The sequence below is a fragment of the Sturnus vulgaris genome, chromosome 14, assembly GCF_052056855.1.
Source record: "Sturnus vulgaris isolate bStuVul1 chromosome 14, bStuVul1.hap1, whole genome shotgun sequence".
Classification (NCBI taxonomy): domain Eukaryota; kingdom Metazoa; phylum Chordata; class Aves; order Passeriformes; family Sturnidae; genus Sturnus; species Sturnus vulgaris.
Window position 1 is genome coordinate 11,617,553 of NC_142256.1, and position 21,650 is coordinate 11,639,202.

Below are 21,650 nucleotides of genomic sequence, written 5' to 3' on the forward strand. Positions count from 1 at the left end.
TCTGCCAGGAAAGCCCAAATATGCTGTACCCTGCTAGCAAAGGAGGCAAGCTGCTGCATGGCAATGGAAACAGTTCTGAGAAACAGCACAGTCCATTGGCATAGCTGGATTCAGGGTGTCCATCCCAGACCTCACAGAGCCTGAGAATGGTTAAATATAAGAAGCTTTTTTTTTTTTTTTTTTACATAGGTACTGTCTTCAAACACACATTAACCACAAAATCAAACAAGTACCCCAATCTTCCTTTGTACCTTAACTAATCCAAGACAAAAGAAATCATTTTGTTATCTGTTCACTTTGTTTAGCAATATGAATTGTTCAGACTTTGAAACAACCTGCCCTAATTTCTGTTCATCCTGCTGCTTTTTTCAGTTCCTTCAGCTGTAACATTACTTACAACAGTAGTCATAAAGCCAATACACATTCACACTTTCCCAAGAACTAACCCTGAAATAATCCCTGTGCCTAATATCAGCTTCCATCACATTTTCCTGAGTTTAGCAAGATTCTGCAGTAAAATTAGCTTCAAACCCCTGGATCTTCCTAAATCTAATATTAAAATGTAGTGTTAAAAATAATCAAATATATTTCAAGGAAAAAAAAAAACCAAAACAAAGCACCAAACCTTGTCCTGCCCTTAAAACCACTACTCAAAAATTTCTGTTGTGCTCTTCAGGCTCTACTCTCACTAGCCTTGCTCTTAACTTCCCCTCTTCACTCTATTCAAATGAAGTGGTTTAGTGCTGGACTTAGCAGTGCTGGGTTAATGGTTGGACTTTGATGATCTCAAAGTTCTTTTTCAACCTAGCTGATTCTAAGGTTCTTTATCTCTGTCCTGCTCCCTTTGCCCCCTCACTTGCTGTTCCTCTCTCCTTTTTCTTGTTCCTGTGTTTTCTGGTTTTCTCTGTCCCATTCCCAGCCTTGTGCTTTCCCTGGACAACCCCACCACCGAGCCCCTCTTCCCCTTCCCCTTCCCCTTCCCCTTCCCCTTCCCCTTTTCCCTTCCCTTTTCTTCTTCCCTCTTCCCTCTTTCTCTTTCCCCTTTCCTTCCCCTTCCCCTTTCCCCTTTCAAATTTTCCAACATTATACATATAGCATTCGTTTTAATATTTGCAAAAAGCCAATAATATAATATGTTCTTATAACAATGCCCAAAGAGAATTGGGCCCAGCTGTGGGGCCTGATGGCATCTCTGCTCCTGTACTCGTGGTTCTTAGACTTTTTATGTCTCCGAGTCACATTTTTTCGGTTTGGTCGTACAAATACTGACACATGGGGGCTTGAAAATACAGATATAACTTTTGTACTTATAAATTGCATAAATGAAACAATAAAGAGACTGAGAAGGGGAGAAATCGTGATGTCCGTGACGGCTCCGAGGTTCAGAGGATTTGTGTCAGTGCCAGGCTGGGCCCTGGATCGCTGCTGCCTCCTGGTGACAGCCCGCGGTACTGCAGCCATACACAGTGTCACTGCTGCCTCCTGGTGACAGCCCGCGGTACTGCAGCCATACACAGTGTCACTGCTGCTGCCTCCTGGTGACAGCTCGCGGTACTGCAGCCATGCACCGTGTCACTGCTGCCTCCTGGTGACAGCCCGCGGTACTGCAGCCATGCACAGTGTCACTGCTGCTGCCTCCTGGTGACAGCTCGCGGTACTGCAGCCATGCACCGTGTCACTGCTGCCTCCTGGTGACAGCCCGCGGTACTGCAGCCATACACGGTGTCACTGCTGCTGCCTCCTGGTGACAGCCCGCGGTACTGCAGCCATGCACAGTGTCACTGCTGCTGCCTCCTGGTGACAGCCCGCGGTACTGCAGCCATGCACGGTGTCACTGCTGCAGCCCAGGAACGGGAATGGGACCGGCACAGGGCAAGCGCTGGGGCTTCTTACACTGTGTGCACGGCGTATGCTTTTTTACCGTTTTTACAATTTTTTTCACTTTTTACACTATTTTATCATTTTAAAAACTTTTTACCCTTTTCCCCCTTTTCATCTTCTTAAAAATTTTACTCTTTTTATGCTTTTTATGCTTTTTACCTTTTTTACACTTTTTTGCCTTTTTACACTTTTTACCCTTTTTTCACTTTTCATCCTTTTTACCCTTTTTTCACTTTTTAAGCTTTTTTCACTTTTTGCTCTTTTTACACTTTTTTACACTTTTTATACCTGTTACCCTTTTTCACTTTTAACATTTTTGTACACTTTTTTACACTTGTTTACCCTTTTTACCCTTTTTACATTTTTTACACTTTTTAACGCTTTTTTCGCACTTTTTACCCTTTTAACCGTTTTTGCACATTCTACTCTTTCCCCTCCCCTTTATATTTTTTACCCTTTTTACATTTTTTACCCTTTTTTTCCTTTTTACGCTCAGCGCTGCCGCCTGGAGGGAACCCCCCGAGCCGGAGCTGGCTCTGTCCGTGGCCGCCGCTGCCTCCCTCCCTCCCTCCAGCCCTGCCCTGCCCTGCCCTGCCCCGGAGCAGCCGGAGCAGCACCGAGTTCTCCCTGAGCAGCAGAAATCCAGCACCCCAAACCCACAGTTCTCCCCCTCCGAAGCCGGGCACAGAGTGACCACCCCCGGTTAAGAAAATGCCAAAACAACCCCGCTCCCCAGTCTCCCCCAGCACCATTTCAAGGGTATGTCAAGGCACCCAGCTTCCTCTTTTGTCTCTTGATTGCTATTTTCCATCTCCCTGACAACAAATGCGAAGAAATTCCCTGAAAAAACCTAACCCCCAACATACAGAAACTCAAATAGAGAAGTGCCATAGCTGAGATTTTTTCCACAGCTTGAATTCAGTGTGTCACATCATCACTGCTTTTCTCATTCTCTGTGGCTGGGGAACTTCTTAAAGCAATAATAACATTTTCACTAGATATGAGCAACACGTGTATAAAAGCTTTGCCGTTACACATGACAGGGTGGGACTCACAGCTCCCATAAGTGGATTTAAATTGCTCCCTCCTACTAGACCTGGTTGTGCAGTCAGGGACCCAAACCCCAGGGAATGTCACCACCAACAGGACACTGAGCTTCTCCCAAACTGCTGTGCTCTCTGTAACACATCTTACAGGCTATGATTTATTGCAAGGTTTTGTTTTATTTTATTAATGAACAATGCTGAGAATCTTTTTGCTTGATGTCTTTCTGGGAGGGAAGTAATTTTGCTCATTAATTACAGGTGCTAGGTGTGAATGGGAGGAGGGGCTTTTGCTTTCTGTCTGCTCCAGCTAGTTAACCACAGGTACCTGGTGAGAAGAAAAGGAAAAGGAGTCATGCAGAGGTAAATCCTGGGAAATTGAAGTGCTGCCTTGTGGCCTGCCAGTGCACCTCTGATGCAGAGAGCGTGCAACACACACACAAACTCTGCCAGCACATCCCAGTGAGTCCCCATTTCACAAGCTGGGAAAAGGAGCCACGCATGCCTTCACCACGAGGTTCCCCAGACTGGGCTTGCAAGTCACCTTCAAAGGGAGAAAAAGGAAGGTGGGATCCTGTTGAAGGATTGAAGGATGAAGGCCAGAGCAGTTGGATGTTCTTCAAGTATGTCTCAACCCACCCTCACCATCACACTGGGCAGAGCTCATGTCCTGGCTGCCACAGGGATTCCCTCACCCAGACCTCGGCACAGCAGTGCCAACATCACCAGGGTCTGCTGGGGCTGGAAGGGTTTGTCCTGTGGCTCCTGATTCCTGCCCCTGGCTGTGGCTGTTTTATCCCTGCCACCCAGGGCAAACCTCAGGCAATTCTGTGGTTCCGTTCAGACAAATTTATTCTAAGTGTATCCTCATGTCATCCACACTCTGCTGAGGATATTTTGTTTGGGAATTTCGCCTTTAACTCTTTGAATTCCTCTGTAAATAGGCAGCTGCCTTTACTTAGTGACTGCCTGAGTCATTTCCTCTCTGAGCAATCCTCTGGGTTCACTCTGCAGTATTTCCTCTTCACATTTTCTACATCTTCTCATCTTCTGACACTTTTCCTTTTTTAGCTGAGGTAGGCTGTTAAAAACAGCGACAGGATTTCACTGTGTATTTGTAAAATCAATACTCCAAAGATCTTTATGACCTTTCTCAGAATAATTTCCATTTTCAGTTGTATAATTATTAAGTCTTGAGGCAAGAGAAAGGTTGCATTTTAGTGGTCCTAAAAGAAGCCCTATCTTAATGAAGATATAAACTGCTTCAATATAATTCAGGTTTCTGTTTTGAAATATTACTGAAATAATATTGACATAAACAATCTTGTCAGAATAGGAAAAACAGACTTAAGGGATTAAAGCTTTTTGCCACCTTTTCATTTTCACCAGATGCCTGGAGCATATCAGAGAAACACAGAAGTTGGAATTTTTAAGGCTGGAAAAGACCCCTAAGATGAGTCCAGCTGTTCACCCTGCACTGCCAAGTTCATCACTAATTCATGTCTCCAAGTGCCACATTCACACATTGTTTTAAGGACTTCAGGGATGATGACTCCACCACTGCCCTGGGCAGCCTGTCCTGGTGTCTGACAACCTCTGCAGTGGAAAAAAAAATTTCTAATATCCTCTCCAAAAGCTATATACATACATATAAATATTGAATATACTGGTTTTCAATACACTCTTCTACACTAGTTGACATTAACTATCACCTAGAACTGTCCTAATATGAGTTTATTTTTTGCTGTAGAGACATCCCAAATTTCCAGGATGTGAAAGCCCAAACTGTGCCCTGCAAGTCAATGGAAAAAGATGTGAAGAAGAAAGGAAAGGAAAGGAAAGGAAAGGAAAGGAAAGGAAAGGAAAGGAAAGGAAAGGAAAGGAAAGGAAAGGAAAGGAAAGGAAAGGAAAGGAAAGGAAAGGAAAGGAAAGGAAAGGAAAGGAAAGGAAAGGAAAGGAAAGGAAAGGAAAGGAAAGGAAAGGAAAGGAAAGGAAAGGAAAGGAAAGGAAAGGAAAGGAAAGGAAAGGAAAGGAAAGGAAAGGAAAGGAAAGGAAAGGAAAGGAAAGGAAAGGAAAGGAAAGGAAAGAGCAGCCCTGGTTTTAGGTAAAAGAGGAGTTTGGGATTTACCAGCTGCAGTAACATTACTTTAAGGAAAAAATATCCCTGTCCCATTTCAGGGCAAGGACCTTTCTCAGAATTATGGAGAATAAGGCTTAAATATGAGACTTCCCAACACACATGCAGTAAAATGCACACATCCAGTAAAATGTCCTTCCTGAAAGAACAAAAACCACACTGCCAGCCAGTGGCATTTCTGCCATCACCATCCACGCTGCCAGAATCCCTCCCTGTGCAAGTCCTGGGTCTAACCCATCCTCAGAAATGGCCAAGGAATTCTCTCTGCCAGGAGCACCCCATCCAGCCTGTCACTGCTCTGGGTAGAAACAAGCCATGGCCAAAAGTGTGTCTGGAATTCCTGGGGCCCAGGAGATGCTAAATTCTAAACCTGGATCTGAGCCCTGCTGAAGGATGTAACTTTGCAGCCCCTCAGAATGTCCTAGCTGCTCTGCTCAGGGCATTTGGGAACTGAAGCAAGCTTTTAATTTTGCTCTTCTAGCTCACTTCTAATTGAGTTTTGCTTTAATGTTTGTACATGAGAAGGAGTGATAATTGAAGGGGTGGGGACCCTGCTGGAGCCAGAGAAGTGTATGTTCAGCTAATTTATAGCAGGTATTAACCAGGGCCTCACTAGATTGTTTCAACTGGGAAGAGAGGCTAAAAAAAAAAAAAATCAGATTTTTAATGATACTAAACCTTGTTTCCTTGAACACAGAAGAGCACCAAGCCCTATTCACCATTTCCAAACCAGGGTCATTACATCCAAGTCTCTCCCCCTGTTATTTCAGGAGTTCATTAGATGATTTATTTTCTCACTGACACACGAACCACCCAAATCCTCTACCCTCTGCCTTTGCAAGTACAAGCCTTGACATGCAGCCCATTGTTTTGGCTGGGAAACCAAAGAGAAACATCCACCCTCACCTCTCATTAGAGAAATAGGTGGTAATTGGTCTTTTTATTCCATTTCCAAGATCCCAGATTCAGGTAAACCACCAGCTTAACCAAGTCTGCAGTCAACACACCCTCCTCCTCACATGAAGTGTTCATAATTCTGGATTTCATCTGTTCTGCCACAGCCCACTGGAGCCAAATTCCAGATCAGATATTACATAGCATCCTTCTGTGCTCTATCCTACATTTAGTCACTCCACACAGGCTTAATTCTTATTTCATTTCCAGTGTTCAACTCTGCAGTGTGTTGACGTGGATGATTTCTGAAGGGCTGTACTGCATCAGAGGCTTTTAAGGAAAATAGTTCCATGAAAGCAGGATGAAATCTGAATGTACAAGCTTTGTGCTTGTACCACTTCTCTCTGGAACTGTTTGTCAGAGAAGTAGCAAACAGGCACGAGTAGTTCTCCTTTTATTTCTACAGGTGGCACCAAGCATTTAGTTCTGAGACATATTTCTTCTTTCAAAGCTATTTTGAACTCCTAAAAGATGGTCTGCTGCTGTGCAGACCCTCTCTGCAGCTCTGCGAGCTGATGCTCAAGACCAGCCATGCTGGTCAGTGCTTCACCCATCCATCCCCAGGGTCAGTTGGGCAGTTGTGCTGGTCAGTGCTTCACCCATCCATCCTCGTTGTCTCTGGGATGGTGGTGGGAGCTGAGGTGTGAGGCATGGATAGCCCCAGACAGGCTGAAGACTGGACAGGAGCCAGTGGCACGAGTGAGTGTGGGATTACAGCTGAAGCAAGCCAAGAGCTTGGCAGGGGTCACTAACCAGACTCCTATCCCAGCCCTGCAGTCCTACCCACGTCCCATCCCATCCTCCCAATTTGTCTGAGCTGCTGCTGTGCCCTCAGACCGTTCTCACAGGTTTTTCTGCTGACTTCAAAGACAGAGACACCAAAGGGCTGGTGCTGCATGGCCAGGGCACCCTTTGAGCAGTGAGGTCTGCAAATCCACATGGAAGGACCATGCCAGAAAACCCTGTTCTGTCATAGCTCTGGCTAATCCACACCCACACCCATCTGGTGAGCCAGGGAAAGACCCAGGACTAAAGTGGACAAAACACAGAAACTAAGTAACCATATTCTAAACCACTTTCCATCACTGTAAAACTTCAGTGCCACTGTCACGATTCTCAAATTCACCAAATGTATGCCCCCACATATAACCAGGCTGGGTGCTTTGAGATTTGAGGCTGCTGGGGATTACCCAAGTGAGCCAATTACCTTTTTGGGTGCTCCTTCCTGCAGATGGCCTGACTGGCTGCTCCATGTCCCATTCAGATTGTGTTTCACTGCAGCCTTTGGAGCTGTCACTCTATCCCCAGGATAACATTTCTGCCCTGCTTGTGTGCAAAGCACACAGCGACAGCTCCCTGGCCCCAGCCCAAAAACCTTATGACTTATTAATTTAGCAAGACATTTAATTCACCACTGGCAGCACTGGCTGAAGAGCAAAATGAAGAAGCCAGATTCATCCTTGTCTCCAATGCATCAAAATAAAAGAATATCTATAGTGTGCACAGCACACTCTGAGCAACTGGAAACTCCTGGGCTGGACATTGGAGGAAATAATTGGAAATCAATGATGCTATCAAAGTGATAGTAATGATGTAATCAAAACCTGCTCAATTTGCCTTCAGCTCTGCTCTACACTGTGATCAGATTGTGCAGAGGTTTTGTACTACACCAAATACTGGATTTTTTGGTAGCTATTTGTACTCTGTGTTTCTTAGCTGGGCTACCCATGCTCTGAAGGTACACACACTATAAATTTAAAACTGATGAAGATTTTTCTTGATTTCCTTGGGGAAATGCCATGGGGACAGAAACTCCTGGATTATTTCCCTTAGGAAGCATTTCTGGCCTACCACTGAGTGTGCAACTGTGTACAGAAGCATGTACTTGTTAGAATACGTTATAGAAACATTATATTACTTAAGAGGTAGATAGTGTCTTGTAATTTCAAAGCACTGTATAAGCACTGACTAATTGAGGTTCATGGCATCGCCTTCAAGCAGATAAGGAACTACCACTGGAAAGTAAGTAGCAGCCAACACTTACTACCCTGAGGTCTGAACTACAGTAGTTATTTTTTCAGGTGTGGAAAGGCAAAATATTCGAGTTTGCTCAGATGCTACAGCACAGTAATAACTGGCAAATATCAGTATTTAAATGAAACTTCAGATGGAAACCCCCACCTCCATCCACTCCTCCACCTACTCACCAGCCAAATTTGTACAGCTGCCATGACAGAACTTGTCACAACTTTTCATACAAGTTACACAGCCTCGATACTCCCTTGAGCAGAGGGGTGCAGGTTGGCTGAAAATCCTGCCCCCAGGAATCGCCTGAGAAAAGACAAGGCTCCAGCCCTGGTAGGCTGAGCAGGTCGTTGTCATACTGAGAACCAGTATTGCTGGTAGAAAGGCAGCACCTCATGCTCAGCCCAGCCAAGGCACTGGCTGCTCCTTTCTTTTTCATTTCCTGTAGCAGAACAAGCTTCAAAGGGTTCCTCTGACAGCCACCAGCTTTGATCCAGGGTAAAACATCTTGGAGGTGGGAATCTCAGATACCAAAGCAGGTGCTGCATCACCATAGTTAGGAAAAGGAGAATCTCCAGGGCTCTTCAAACTTCTCTCCTTTTTCCTTCTTCATTGAACAAGCCATTCAGCCTCACCAACACGCTTGCAGCCCGGTTTGTGCACACATGGGTATCATGACACAGCACTCACCACAGAATTTCAAACCACTGCTGACTTGAGACAGAAACCTTCACACGTGAAAGCTGAAGTGGCAAAGAAACCAGTGGAAACTCTATTAGCAATGCTGTGACCTGCTAATTAGCAGTCATACTGAAAGCCATTAACTCCCAGAAAACAAGAGACCTAGAGGTTTCTGTTAGCTGAACGTGGGTTGGAGAGTACCAGGTCTGAAGGGTTTGCCTTGAAATGCTCATAGAGCATGTGCTCAGTGCTTGACTGAAGCTATTTTACTGTGTGTTCAGGTGGTTGGTGGCTGCTGGTTCACTGTGCAGGACTATGGAAAAGAATTACCCTCTGGAGGGCTCTTCTGAACATAATATAAATTATCACCCAGCATTACCACAAAATGTATCTGAAGGATTCCTACATGCTATACTACATCTCATTTATTTCAGAGAGATTTAAATGTCTTGCTAGTCTGGCCCTTACATTTCTAGAAGGAAGAAATCTGTGTCCTTGCCAAAGATCTAAATAAATGTAGATCTAGAAGACACCAGACCGGACAGAGTGGATTTCATGGGGGGGCTACAATCCTTCATGTTGCTGCCCACATCATCAATTTATTCATCATCAGGAACTTACATATAATTTTCCACTCACAGTAAGCCAAACGAGTGCTTACTACTAACAGCTACACCTTAGGTCTAATTGCAGAGCAATCTCTGATTGCTTTGGAGGGGCTGGAGAACTGACTGGCTCTGCAGGCACAGTGCCACTGCCAGACTTTTAGCATCTGCATGATTTGTGTCTGACTTCCAAAACTCCAGCTAGCACAGAAAGGACTCACACAGATAGATGGCCTCAAATTGATCACCTTCACATAGTCCATGCAGGGACCTCTTGTTACCTGTCCATTAAAAACTGATAATTACAATAATTTTGATTAATTAATTTTCTTTTTCATGAGTGGAGAACACATCCTTTTTCTCTGGTGTAAAACCTAATTCTTTTGCAGTTCATAGCCACGTTTTGAAATGTGTTCTGCTAGGAAAGCTAGAAAATGTTTTCTTTGATTTTAATCTTGAAGACATCACAACACTGACATTAAAGAAAAACAAGAAGCCAAAGGAACCATGGAATGGTTAACTTTTGAGGGAGACACAATCAGAAAATGCTCAAGGAGAAACATCTAGCTTTTCTCTTCCTGCTCCATGCCACCAGCCAGAGCTTTGTATGAAGAGTAACCCAGATGGGAAACCTGCTTGTGACAGATGCAAGTGATTTGTTAGGGCTGTCCCTGCAATGCAATCCACAGTGTCAAGAATAAATGGCACTACTGTCATTCTGTAGTAACAACACCACAAAACAACCCCACCAGGCAGGGAAATTGGCCACAGATGGGCTGGTGCTTGTGTTTTAAGGCTCTCAGCTCCAAATCTGGCCAGTAATCACTCCTTCTGGAGTTTGAGGTCCTCAGTAGCACAGCTCTTGTTGGCCTAGTGTTTACAAAGAGTTGCCTAGTGGGTCCAAAAGTGATTTATGGGTGAAATTCAGAAAATAAAAAAGTGCAAAAAGAGAGTTTTGTGTGCGTAAAGTGAGTAGAAATCTGATCAGAATCTGACCCTGCATCTCTCACTGTGTGTGCCTGGATGTGTAGGAGCAGGGAGGCAGAGGAAATATGTGAGAGAAGCCATAAAAGCTCCCAGATAATGCCTCCAAAGTGTTTCTAAGCCATTGCACAAGGAACAATATACAGAGACTTAAATTCAGACACAAGGGATCTATTTACGTGGCTAGAAGAATCCTCATGTGGAATACACTCACAAAGACCCTTCTTTAGGCAAAACAAACAAACAAACACTGCAGTCATTTATCTCCTTGCCCTCCTTCTGTGCTGGAATACAGGAGCTTCACAGTGTTGCAGTCCCAAACCGTGGCAGGGGCTGTCCCTGCAGAATCCCACTTCAGTTCATTCAGCTGGGCAGGAGCAGAGGGCCCGTTTCATGGGAGGACAAGGTAGGGTCTATGGTGAAGCAGCCTGTGAGACCAGGGTCTTTCCCAGACATGTAAGGAGCCAGTGGGAATTGCCAAGGCAGCAAACCCCAAGCCAAAACAGGAAGGAACACCGTAGAGTTGAGTAACAACCACACTGCTAAAGCTCTCCTCCAAACATATTTTCTTTCAGAAAGAAATGTTGCTGTTTGCCTAAGCATTATTTCAGTGTGAAATTGGTCTTCTGAAACTGATTAAGTAATCCAAGAGCTGAAAACTTTTCTTGATGCTGCTGAATAGGACTCATAGACTTTACTCCATATTGAACTTAGTCAGACTGGGTTAATTGAAAGGGGGAGAGGCAAATTCAGCAGCAGAATTAACAGGTTGTTACTCTCAGGTGAGAAATGGAACCACAGCTTCTCAGCACGGTGAATGCAGCCAGCACTTCCCTGTGCCAGACTCTCATATGGGCCTTTATGGTACAGCCCAAACAGCATCCATGCCACACCAAGAGCATCTTGGACTTTGGGAGAGAGGAAAGCAAACTGGAGGAAGTCATCCTAAAACATAACTTGTTAGTGCCACTCCCTTTACAAGCTGCTTGGAATAGCAGCTAGAGGGCATTGGGATAAAGGAGGGATTTTCAGGTAGGTAAACGCCAAAATACTGCAGAAAGTTAAAATTTGGATTAAATTAGCTCCAGCTACCAAGTGCATTCATTTTTGGAGGATATTTGCTGCTGCTGCTGCAAAGCCATTTCTTTGTCCTCTCTTTCTTTGTGAGCAGGACAATGTAACATCATCTCCAGGTTTCTCCTTGGCTGGAGTTCACTTGCCTTTGGAATGGGAATGGCTGGCCAAAGGCAGCACACTGCGTGTACCAAACCTCTGCAGGGAACCCAGACAAAATAACAAGGCTGTTAAATCCAGGCCCACCAGGAAATGTAGGGAAGCAGGTGGCAGTCTGAAGAAAAAGTCTACATAAAGTCTGGGAAATGGGAACTATTCCTGACAAATCTCGTTCATACTGCAGGAAGAGCCACCCCTCAAACCCCAAGCAAATATCTGACATCAGCTTAGGGAAGAAAATACTTCAGACCAAGTTTGTGTCTCCTTGTGCTGAAAACCTTCCCCATCATCCCTACAACCTGCACTTCATTCTTGCTTTTCCCAAAGGCAGTGAGGCAGTTACCAGGGACTCTCCTGTTCTCTGCCAAGGAGCTCTGCACAGAATAAAATTTGCATGACTGGCTTTTCTTCTTTTTTGTCCAAGGAGACTTCCTGGACAACTGATCTTTCAAAAGCAGCGATCTTCAAACTGTTACAAAGACAAATATCTAAGCAGTGCTAAGCTACTTAAAAATATTTTCATGCTTAAAACAACTGAAAAATTATTCTGTATTCTCACATTTCCCATAAGTGCTCACTTCTAGGCAGGGATCAATCAGACAGATTTTTAGAACATTACATAGATTTGAGAAGTCATTTAAGAGTTTTCAAAAAATGTCCTCTCAGTCAGATGCACAGCACTGCAAACAAAACACTGTAACTCACATCAGGGATTTATCTCAACACCACTTGGAATAATAACATATTCATAAAAAGCCCTTCTGAAATATATTATCTCATCAGCATATGGTGATAAGCTTAAATTGTTTGGTGTTAGAAGTGATAAGGATTACCATATCAGTGTTTAGCTTGTTGAAATCATATTACCTAGTGCCATTGACAGTAATCACATTGAAATTCTGGATCGTTTCAAATGATTCAGTAATAATTACCACAGTATGCTGTTGGCAAAGGGAGATGCTGGAATCTGCACAGCCAGTGCCGAATTTGTACAATGATTCAGTGTGATGGGATTTGTACCTTAAGAAAATTGACTGAGCTGAGTCCCCTTAGCCTTTCCTTTGGGGAATCTACTGCTCCAAATCAGAGCAGGACAGGAGGGAAACAAGTATGAAAATTATTTTAAAAGTTAAAAAGTTTTAAAAGTTATCCAGCTGCTCTACAGTTCCTGTAGCAAATTCAGAACCAGGTTTGGACTCTTTGGGGTAGGGAGTAGCCTACTGTGGTTATTATTCCTGCAGGCTCCCAGACCATGTGGCAACACAAATAAATAGCCAGTGATGACACATGCAGTGAGAACTTGAGCACAGAGCACCTCAGTTTGGTCGAACAGATGCAGCTTTGACACACACTGCTAGGCAGCCACTTTCACAAGAAGTGGCCTAAGAGCTTAACTTTTATAATTTATTTTTATTTGTTTAGTTCTTTAGTGTGCTCAACCTCCCAGACACACCCATACACATGTACACAAACTGCCAACCCCAGAGAGAGCTTATGCTTGATGGAAAGCCACAGAACAAATAAGTAGATACAGAAACACTGAAAAGACAAGAGGTAGTGAGAACAGACTGACTTATTCCTATTTTGACCCCTGCAAAAACTTAAGTTTGTATGGGAATACGTTTTCTAAGACAACATGTAGGTGTAATTCTATGAAGTGAGAACTGGTGGGCAGGCACAGGATGGCAGATAGGAGAGGATCTGTTTCATATGTTACATGTGCACGTTCTTCCTCACTTAATTCCTTTCTGTGTACATTGGTCTTCTGGCCTTACTAAGCCATTTTACAAAAGGATGATCTCAAAACCAGAATTGGTGTCAGGCACTGAAGCATCAAACCCTTTGTGCCAGCCAACCAAGCAGCCACATGACCACCATGTCTTCCCTTGAACTCATTTATCTTTTGTCACTGCTTAGAACACTCTGTCTAATTTTAGAAGGCAGTTCTGCAACCCTTGCAGTGAATAATACTTGTTCTGGCCAATAGTCCCAAAAATGCACAAGTAGGAGTGCCAGAATCACAGACACACAGAGCTGAGACAGAGCTCAAGAGGTCATGGGATCCTCTGATCAGACCTGTCTTTCTAGGCTGACACTCACCCAGACACAGATGCCCCACACTGGAGCTTTACTGTTTCCCCAGCAATCTATCCCTCTATTACTTCCCTACCCCTACCTGATAATATTTTCCTTGAAATCAAATAATCTTCCCTGATTAAAATCACGTCAATCATCTTTTATTTTTTCTGTTTCAAAGAAAGCAGATTATCACCCTTCATTTACTTCTTTAGACTGAAAAAAAAGCCAATTCTTTAACATTCTTCATTCATCCTCTCATTATTTCTTCTGACTTGCTCAAGATGTTCCCCAGCTGGCTTGTATCTTCTCAGGCTGATCCCCAGCACTGCTGAGCAGAGGGGGCTGTGTGTCCCAGAGCCCACCCTCTGTCCCTGCTCTCGGGTGCTTCCCTTTTCACAACACCAGGCCACTGTTGACTCATGCTCAGCTTGTGACATCCCAGATTATTTTCTGCTCTATCTGCTATTTAGCAAGCTGTCCTCTGTCATGCCTTTCCACAGTGAATTGTTGTCTAAATGTTTTCTCTTACATCAGTCCCTATTTACCCTCATCTTCTCCTGGACTGTATCTCTAACTTTCAGGATCATTCTGAATTCTATGCTTGTACTCTACCATATCAGCAGTGCATACAAATGATAAAGGAATGCTTCCCATTCTATCATCCAGGTAACTAATAAACATATTGGGCCAAGGACAAACTAAGAGCTGGATTCTGTATCTCTTCTATTAGGCAATATTGTCTGATAACTTCACATCTAAAGAATTATTCACCCAGTGAACTTGAGCCAGAGCTGAGAAATGAGGTCCTAAGCATACAGATGTATTAGTAACACCAAGGTTTGCAGGTATTTGTCTCAGCAGGAGAGTAATAAACAAGAATGTGCAGTTAAAGCCCATTTGGAAAGAATATTGGGCAGCTACAGTAATTTTCATGCCATCAATTTGCTTTCCATCAGCCATGACAGTTACATTCACCACAGGAAACCCACTACAATCTGTCACAATAGAGGCCTTACACTTTTGGACTTAAAACATTTTGAAATACTTGTTCATAATTTTTCAAAATCCTACACATGGATATAAATATAAAAATACATTTAATTTCCTTGGTTTCTTGTTTTAGCTCTTACTCAGCAAGACTCTGACACTAATAAAGTTGAATACACACAAAAATTTTACTGTTAGATACTCAGTGACCAAAGGAATTAGGTCCTGTATTCTCACAGAAAATCTGGGGGCTGTTTTCTTGAACTAGAATATAAAAACCATTATACCAGATTTCAGACTGAGTCCAGACAAGCAAAACATCTAATACTGTGTAAAAATGGATACTTTGGGAAACAGGGTAAGGAATAAATTAATAGGTGGGTACTTCTTCCTCTGACACCCTCCCCAGATCTATCAGTGGCTTAGGTATTTTCTGAGCATTTCTTTTTGCATCTGTGCAAGCTTCTACTTGACTAATTTCAGCCACTATTATTCCAACTACTCGCAGTATTCCTTAAACTGAAATGGATAGTATAACCCCCAGGAATCTCACATTGCATGCAGTGCCAGGGCTCTATTGATTCTGAACTCACAATGCCAATATGAAACCATCAGTGGTTCGGCCTGAAACAGCTTTGAAAGGTTTGTCAGAATCTATCACATGAAAACTAAAAGGACAGAAGAAATGACTGTAAAATTAAATGATTCATTTTTCCCCAGGGACATGGGAAAAAAGGACAGTCTTTCAAGGATTAGGATAAATCAGCTACTACAATCAAATCTGCAAATGCTGCAAATTGAAAGACAATTCCATGTGCTGCTGAAGCCACATGAGGTCAAAATTTTAATGAAGTTCCACCAAAAATGCAAAAGCAGTAATTGCATGACTGAACTGAAAATCTGAGAAACAAGGTCTAAAAGGAAATTAGATGGATGTTACATTTGCAATTGCTGCATCATTAGCTCAAACATTCCTAAACTCCTCATCAGAGAAAAAGATAACACATTTTCCACATCGGGGCAGATTTTCTCAGCTCAGTTCCTGTGTGCCTAAAGATAAGAGATATGCTTATCAAGCAGTATGTAGATACATGGAGAGCAGGGAGGGACAATGGCCCACTTCTACCTCAAGAGTCCTTTTATCTCTCATGAATTTCTATGTGCTTGGCCTTTTTCTTTTAACTTTACAGCCTCCACTGCACCACCACAAACATCCTGAGTGTGCAACACTTGGTTTATTTCCCTTCCTGTAATTCATACCTTCTATTCTGAAGCCTTGCACGTGCAGAGTATCAGGCATGTTCAAATTGCAAGTGGTAAGACCACTTAAATATGTCTTGATTGAAATGGAAAGAAAATGCCTTCTCATTTGAAAGTGAATTTTAGTTGCCCATTCTGTTTGCAAGCATCCCTTTCAGTGTGATTGCTCCCACACCAGTTGTCTCATCTTTGTCAGAGGAACAAAAATGTATAAATAGACTCTGACCCCTTTTATTGCAGAGTGTGGTAAAGAAATGGGAAAGTTAAGGAAAATAACTGTAACCTAATAAAAATTCAGAGGCACCTCAAAACATTAATGAACACTTTACTATTACAGATTCAGAAAGTACAGCCCCATAACTACACATTTCTTTTGGGGCTTGCAAAACATAAAAATTATATTCTATCAGGTAGTTTGACCATTTTTTCATACCACACCTATTGTCATTTGTGCTGTTGAGAATGAATACAAACCATTTTGGTGATATTTTCTGAGAGCTGCTGATTAAAGGAAGATGGAAAAATACATGGACACAGAATGAGGAATCAAGAACCCTGGGCCAGGCTTTTTTGCTGTGCTGCTTTGTTCATGACATAACCAGAGACTTTGATTTCAATGACTCAGTCTTCTCATCTGTAAAATGAGGATAACATCTGAATCTCAGTGGAATGGTGAAATTTGATTCCAGCATGGAGATTGCTAAGTGGCAAGGTGTTATTACCATATATTATAAATATAAACCTAGGATATTTGCCATTGAATGTGTAGGAGTATTTTCCCCTTTAGCTGCCCTTTTGCTTTAAATACTACTACTAATAATTGACAATCTATTAACACTGAGAGGAAACAACAGACAAAGGCTTCTCTGCACACACAAAGAGCAAACAGCAAAAAAAAAAGAAACAAAGAACAGGGCAGGTCTGTGGTCTGAATATTCAAGCTAAAATGGAGCCCTGCTTGGAATATTTAAAAGATTCCTTTTTCGTTCTCTTGAAATACTACCCGATATTACTGCTACTTTTCCTGCATTCATCACATTTATGAGATAATTTTTTGGCCCACTGGCAAGCAAACTTTCTGTTCATGATTGCAAAGGGAGTTTCCTGCACAAGGCCCAAAGAGTCTGTCCTTTAATATGGCCATGGATGCTGCTTTACCTTCACTCTTCTCAGAGCATAAACTCAGAGGTAAAATGAGAATAGATTATTCCCAAATGTTTTGATAACCAACTAGAGCAGCATCTCTCCTTGAGAGCTCTCCAATGAAAGGCAATTCATCACAGTTAATAATACATTAGTTTAGGATGGAAGGAACCTTAAAGACCTTGAAGTTCCAAGTCCTTGCAGTGATGGGATGACATTTGCATTGTCAAGTTTGTTGTGGGGACACAAATTACCCCTGGCCTGTGAGGTATTAGGAGCTGTCCCATGCTCACCCAGCTTGGAGCAGCCAGCAGTGCCAGGCTCCCCTCAGCACCAGCCATGGGGGACCACCATGGCTCCTGTGGGGCGGCCAATTCTATCGGCCCCTTTGCCCGATGTTCACAGAAGATTCGAAGTATTCAAGCCCTAAACCACTAAACCAAAGATGTGTTTAAGAGGTTTCTGGATCTGGCACTGGGTGATGTGGTTTAGTGGTTTTGGGGTTGCATGGCAGCGCTGAGTGGATGCTGGACTTGATCTTGAAGGTCTCTTCCAGCCTTGACGGTTCTGTGATCCTAAACCACATCACCGAGCGCCAGATGCAGACACCTCTTAAACACCTCCGGGGATGGTGACTCCACCGCCTCCCCGGGCAGCCTATTCCAATACCCGATCACCCTAACACTGAATTTTATTTCTAATATCAAATCTGAATCTCGGCTGTGGCGGCTTAAAGCCGTTTCCCCAGGTCCTCTCCCTGCGGACACGGCAGAAGAGACCGGCCCCACCTCACTCCTCCTGTCAGGGAGTGATGAGGATCCCCCGAGCCTCCCGGAGCTCCCCGGCTCCCTCATCGGACTCGTTCCCCAGTCCTTGCCGGAGCTCGCTGCCCCCAGCCGGACCCGCTCCGGCAGTGCCGCCCTTGTGGAAGCGCAGCCCGAGGGCAGCGCCGGGCGCTCGGCGCGGCCGCCCCGGATGGACGCGGGAGCGCCGGCGGTGCCGGCAGGGCGGGAGCGGGCGGAGCCTGCGCACTGCGCCCCGCGCCCCGCGGCCCGCCCGGCACTCCCGCGGCCCGGCGCTGAAGATGGCGGAGGGCGGTGCGGCGCCCCCGTCCTGCGCTTCCTCCTCCTCCTCCTCCTTGAAGGGGCTGCGGGAGCAGATGGGTGAGAGCGGGCAGGGAGGGGTAGCACGGGGGGGTGTGTGTGGGGGGGGGGGGGGGTCCGGCGCCCCAAGGGCGCGGCTGGCTGCTCCCCCCCGGCCGCCCCGCTGGATGTCCGGCCCCGTCCCGGGGCGGGGAAGGGGCACCGCGAGCGGAGGCCGCGGGGGCTGCCCGGCCCCAGCCCCGCTCCCGCCCGGTCCCTGCTTTCCCGCAGCTCCGGGCGGGGGTTGCGGGCTCGGGACCTCCCGCAGCTCGTGGGCAGCGGCAGAGGCGGCTGCGGGAGGCTGCGTTACACGAACCGCCCGTTTTTCACCGGTTCTCCCAACTTGTCGGTGGCTGGGTTTGCTCCAGCGGTGTGTTCGGTCCCGAGTACAGAAGGCAGAGACAGCCCCTGGTACTGACTTCTGATCAAACATTTAATAATGCCCTATGTTATTTTTAACTTTTTTTTTTTTATACTGGTGTTATAAGAGGACTAAAAAAGCTCTGCTTCGGTTTGGTCTTGGGCTGTGTTTATGTGCCTATTTATATTTAAGGTTCTTAATAATATACTCTTCAACGAGTATTGTGCATGCACGATAGGTGTTTGCAGCAGAATTTCATGGTACGTCTGCAAGCGAAAGCTTTGTGGGTGAGCCATTAGAAAAGATAAATATTTTCTTATCCCAGTCACAAAAAAAAAAAAAGACTTGTGGTTTGGTCTAAGCTAACTAACTAGGACTAGGTGCAGCAACTACTCTTCAAAGCCTCTTACATGATTATTTTCAGTATATCTGTTAATTACATAAAGAAGAGTGCTGGCAAAGGGTCCTGAATGCACAACTCTGACCTGGCATTCTTCTTCAGTGTGTCGAGTGTTGGAAATCCTATTTAATTACTTCTTCTTTCTGTTTCAAAGTTAAGACAGTTTAGTGCTCCAGAAGGATAAAGATCTGCAAAAAGATAGCACTTCTCACCTGCACAGACTGCGTCTGTTTGAACCTTATTCTTCCTGCTAGAACTGCTGAATTTTATTTTGCATATTGGATGCACTTTCATGGTGATTGCTAAGTTTTTCTAAGGATGGGTATCCATATTTGCTGACAACTGTCATGACCTAGATTTAGTCCAAAACCAGAGAGGAAATGCTCCTTGGGTCAGGCAGCTCCATCTCCCTTCAGATATGCACATCATGTTGCAAAAACAACCCTGGAAAGGCTAGACCTTGAATTTTTTTTCCCTGAGGGTGTAGAAGTCACTGAACCAGAATCTGAACTTCCGTGTACATAGAATGCATTTGTAGCAGTTATGTACTCAAAGATAAACTCAGTGCTAATGTGCAGTGAATCAGTGCTGTCTGTGAGCTCACAGGCCACTCTGCAGCTCTGCTCCTGACTTCTAGTCAGTAGCACTCCCTGGAGAGAGCAAATGATGTTTAGAAATCATCCTTGCAATCCAGTGGTTGACAGTGGAATTTGCAGGATAATTTGCCACAGTATTTGCTGCTCTTTGGAGAAGTTTTGAGCAGCAACCAATATCGCAGCTGTTTGGAGAAGATATAGAAAAAAAAAAGACACCCAGAGGAACCTCGACGTTCAGTCCCACGCTGCCCTTCGGTGTGTTTGGGGAGGGATGGAACTTCCTGCTTCTCTGAGCTCAGTTGGCTGCGTGGGGGGACCCCTCAGTTCCCAAATACCTGCTCACTAGAAAGCTTGGACCCAGTTTCTGCTGCTCTGTGGGCAGTTGTGTACTTTGCTGTCTTAATCAATCTGGAGAACAAACAGCTATGCAAAATAAATACAGTGTTTGTGCCTTCAGTCCTTTGTTAGTGAACCTCTGTCTGGGAATCTCACATTTAAAGAGAATAAATAAAGAGCATCTTGCTGAGAAACCACAGCTCTTTCTGGCAGCCTGGCTAAGAGGTGTGTATAGATACTGTTTGTACAGTCACCTTCTGCATAGGTACCTTTGTGGTCCTTATTAAAGGATACTTCTGGGTTCTTGTTCTGTTCATTTCTGCTCTCTGTGACCAGCCTCTTGATACTGCTTTTCTCTGTTGGTGATTGGTACTTGTTAATTTTGTTAATTTTTAAGCCCTGCACACATAGGATCCCATGGTGTCACTTGTAACTAACTTCCAATTTCATATGTTTGGCAAGAAAAATATTTTCTTAAATTCAGTCCAGTGTTGAGGTAAGAAAAAGGTGTTTCTCCTTCTTTGAGTATCAACTATAATTAAGATTCTGCAGGCCAGCTCATGCCAGTTCTGTAGTTCCTTTGTAATAATTTTCTGCCGTGACACACTTGTCCAATATTAGTTCCTTTATGTGGATGACAAAAAGTAGAATTTGCTACTGCAACTAGAAGGCATTAAGGTTTCTGAACATCACTTAACATTAGAAATGATTTGCAGTTGTACACTGAACCAGCAGTGCATAGATGGCAGTTGCTTACCCCATTTTTGTTATCCATGCTTGCTGCTGTCATCCCTCAGGGATGAAGAGGAATTTTTGATCCTATTCTAATGCCATAAGTACTGCTGAGCTTGTTAAGATGTGAGAAGAGGGGAATAGTCGGTTTGTGGTTTATCCAGTAAGTGAGGTTTTCCTTTGGTGGTGTGGGTAATCAGAGGAAAAATACCTGTAATTTAAACTGCTGTAGCCTATATTTATTGTCTTCATTTTCACTGGAATACCGAAAACTCCTATCTTTTGTAGTATGGGTGGTAGAGAATGTTCAGGGGTTTTTTTACCAGAGCATGGTAATCCTGTGCTATTGCCAGAATTTCCACTCATGTATTGAATTACTATTGAGAAGGTTGTTCAAAACAGTGTATTTAAATGCTGTTCATATATATTTTCCTTTCCAAGACTTGCATCATCTTTTGGGAAACCTGTCTCACGTTTTGGGAAAAAGGAATAAAGTGCATTTTCTACAAATCTAGCTGCAGGCATAAATTCCATGACCTGCGGGTCCTGGTTTGGTTGGAAGTTTTCTAATAAAACTACAGCTTCATTCTGTGTAGTCAGTTTTTTTCTCCCTGTGTGACACTGCCTGCCTTTGTCCATCATACCCAAAACACAGTTCTTAACAGCAGCTTTACCAAATGCATGTACACAGAACTGGCATGAAAAGAAAGATGGATGGATAACTAATAGTGCAATTTCATTGCTAAAGCAGGTAGTCAGGGACACGCAGAGATTTATCTGGTCTCTAGGTAACAGTTATAAAACATAACTTAGGAACACAAGCGTGTACCAACACCTGTAGGAGTACTAGGGAAGTCTTGGTCCCACAACAGAAGACGGTCAGAGCTGTCTAGAGGAAATTATTTGGTATCCAGAAGCATCTGTCAGTCAGACAGTTGTTGAATTGACCTGGTGGTCCGAGCTGCCTGCTGGAAGAGAGAAGGAATTGACTTACAAATTTGGATCTTTGAAAGCCTTTGGGATTTGCAGTGTCACTAGAGGTGGGCTTCAAATCTTGCCTGGGAAGCAGCA

The 21,650-nt window shown here is 44.1% G+C and overlaps 1 protein-coding gene across 2 annotated transcripts in view; it reads left to right on the top strand.

The window, feature by feature from the left end:
* Positions 1–18,067: 18,067 nt before the first annotated feature.
* MAP7D3 (MAP7 domain containing 3) overlaps positions 18,068–21,650 on the top strand; it is a 43,354-nt gene continuing 39,771 nt past the window's right edge. For both annotated transcript variants that reach the window (XM_088173135.1, XM_014887540.2), the window contains exon 1: positions 18,068–18,175. In XM_088173135.1, coding sequence (XP_088029261.1) covers positions 18,097–18,175 — 79 coding nt within the window. In that variant the 5' untranslated portion in view covers positions 18,068–18,096. The remainder of the gene's footprint in view (positions 18,176–21,650) is intronic.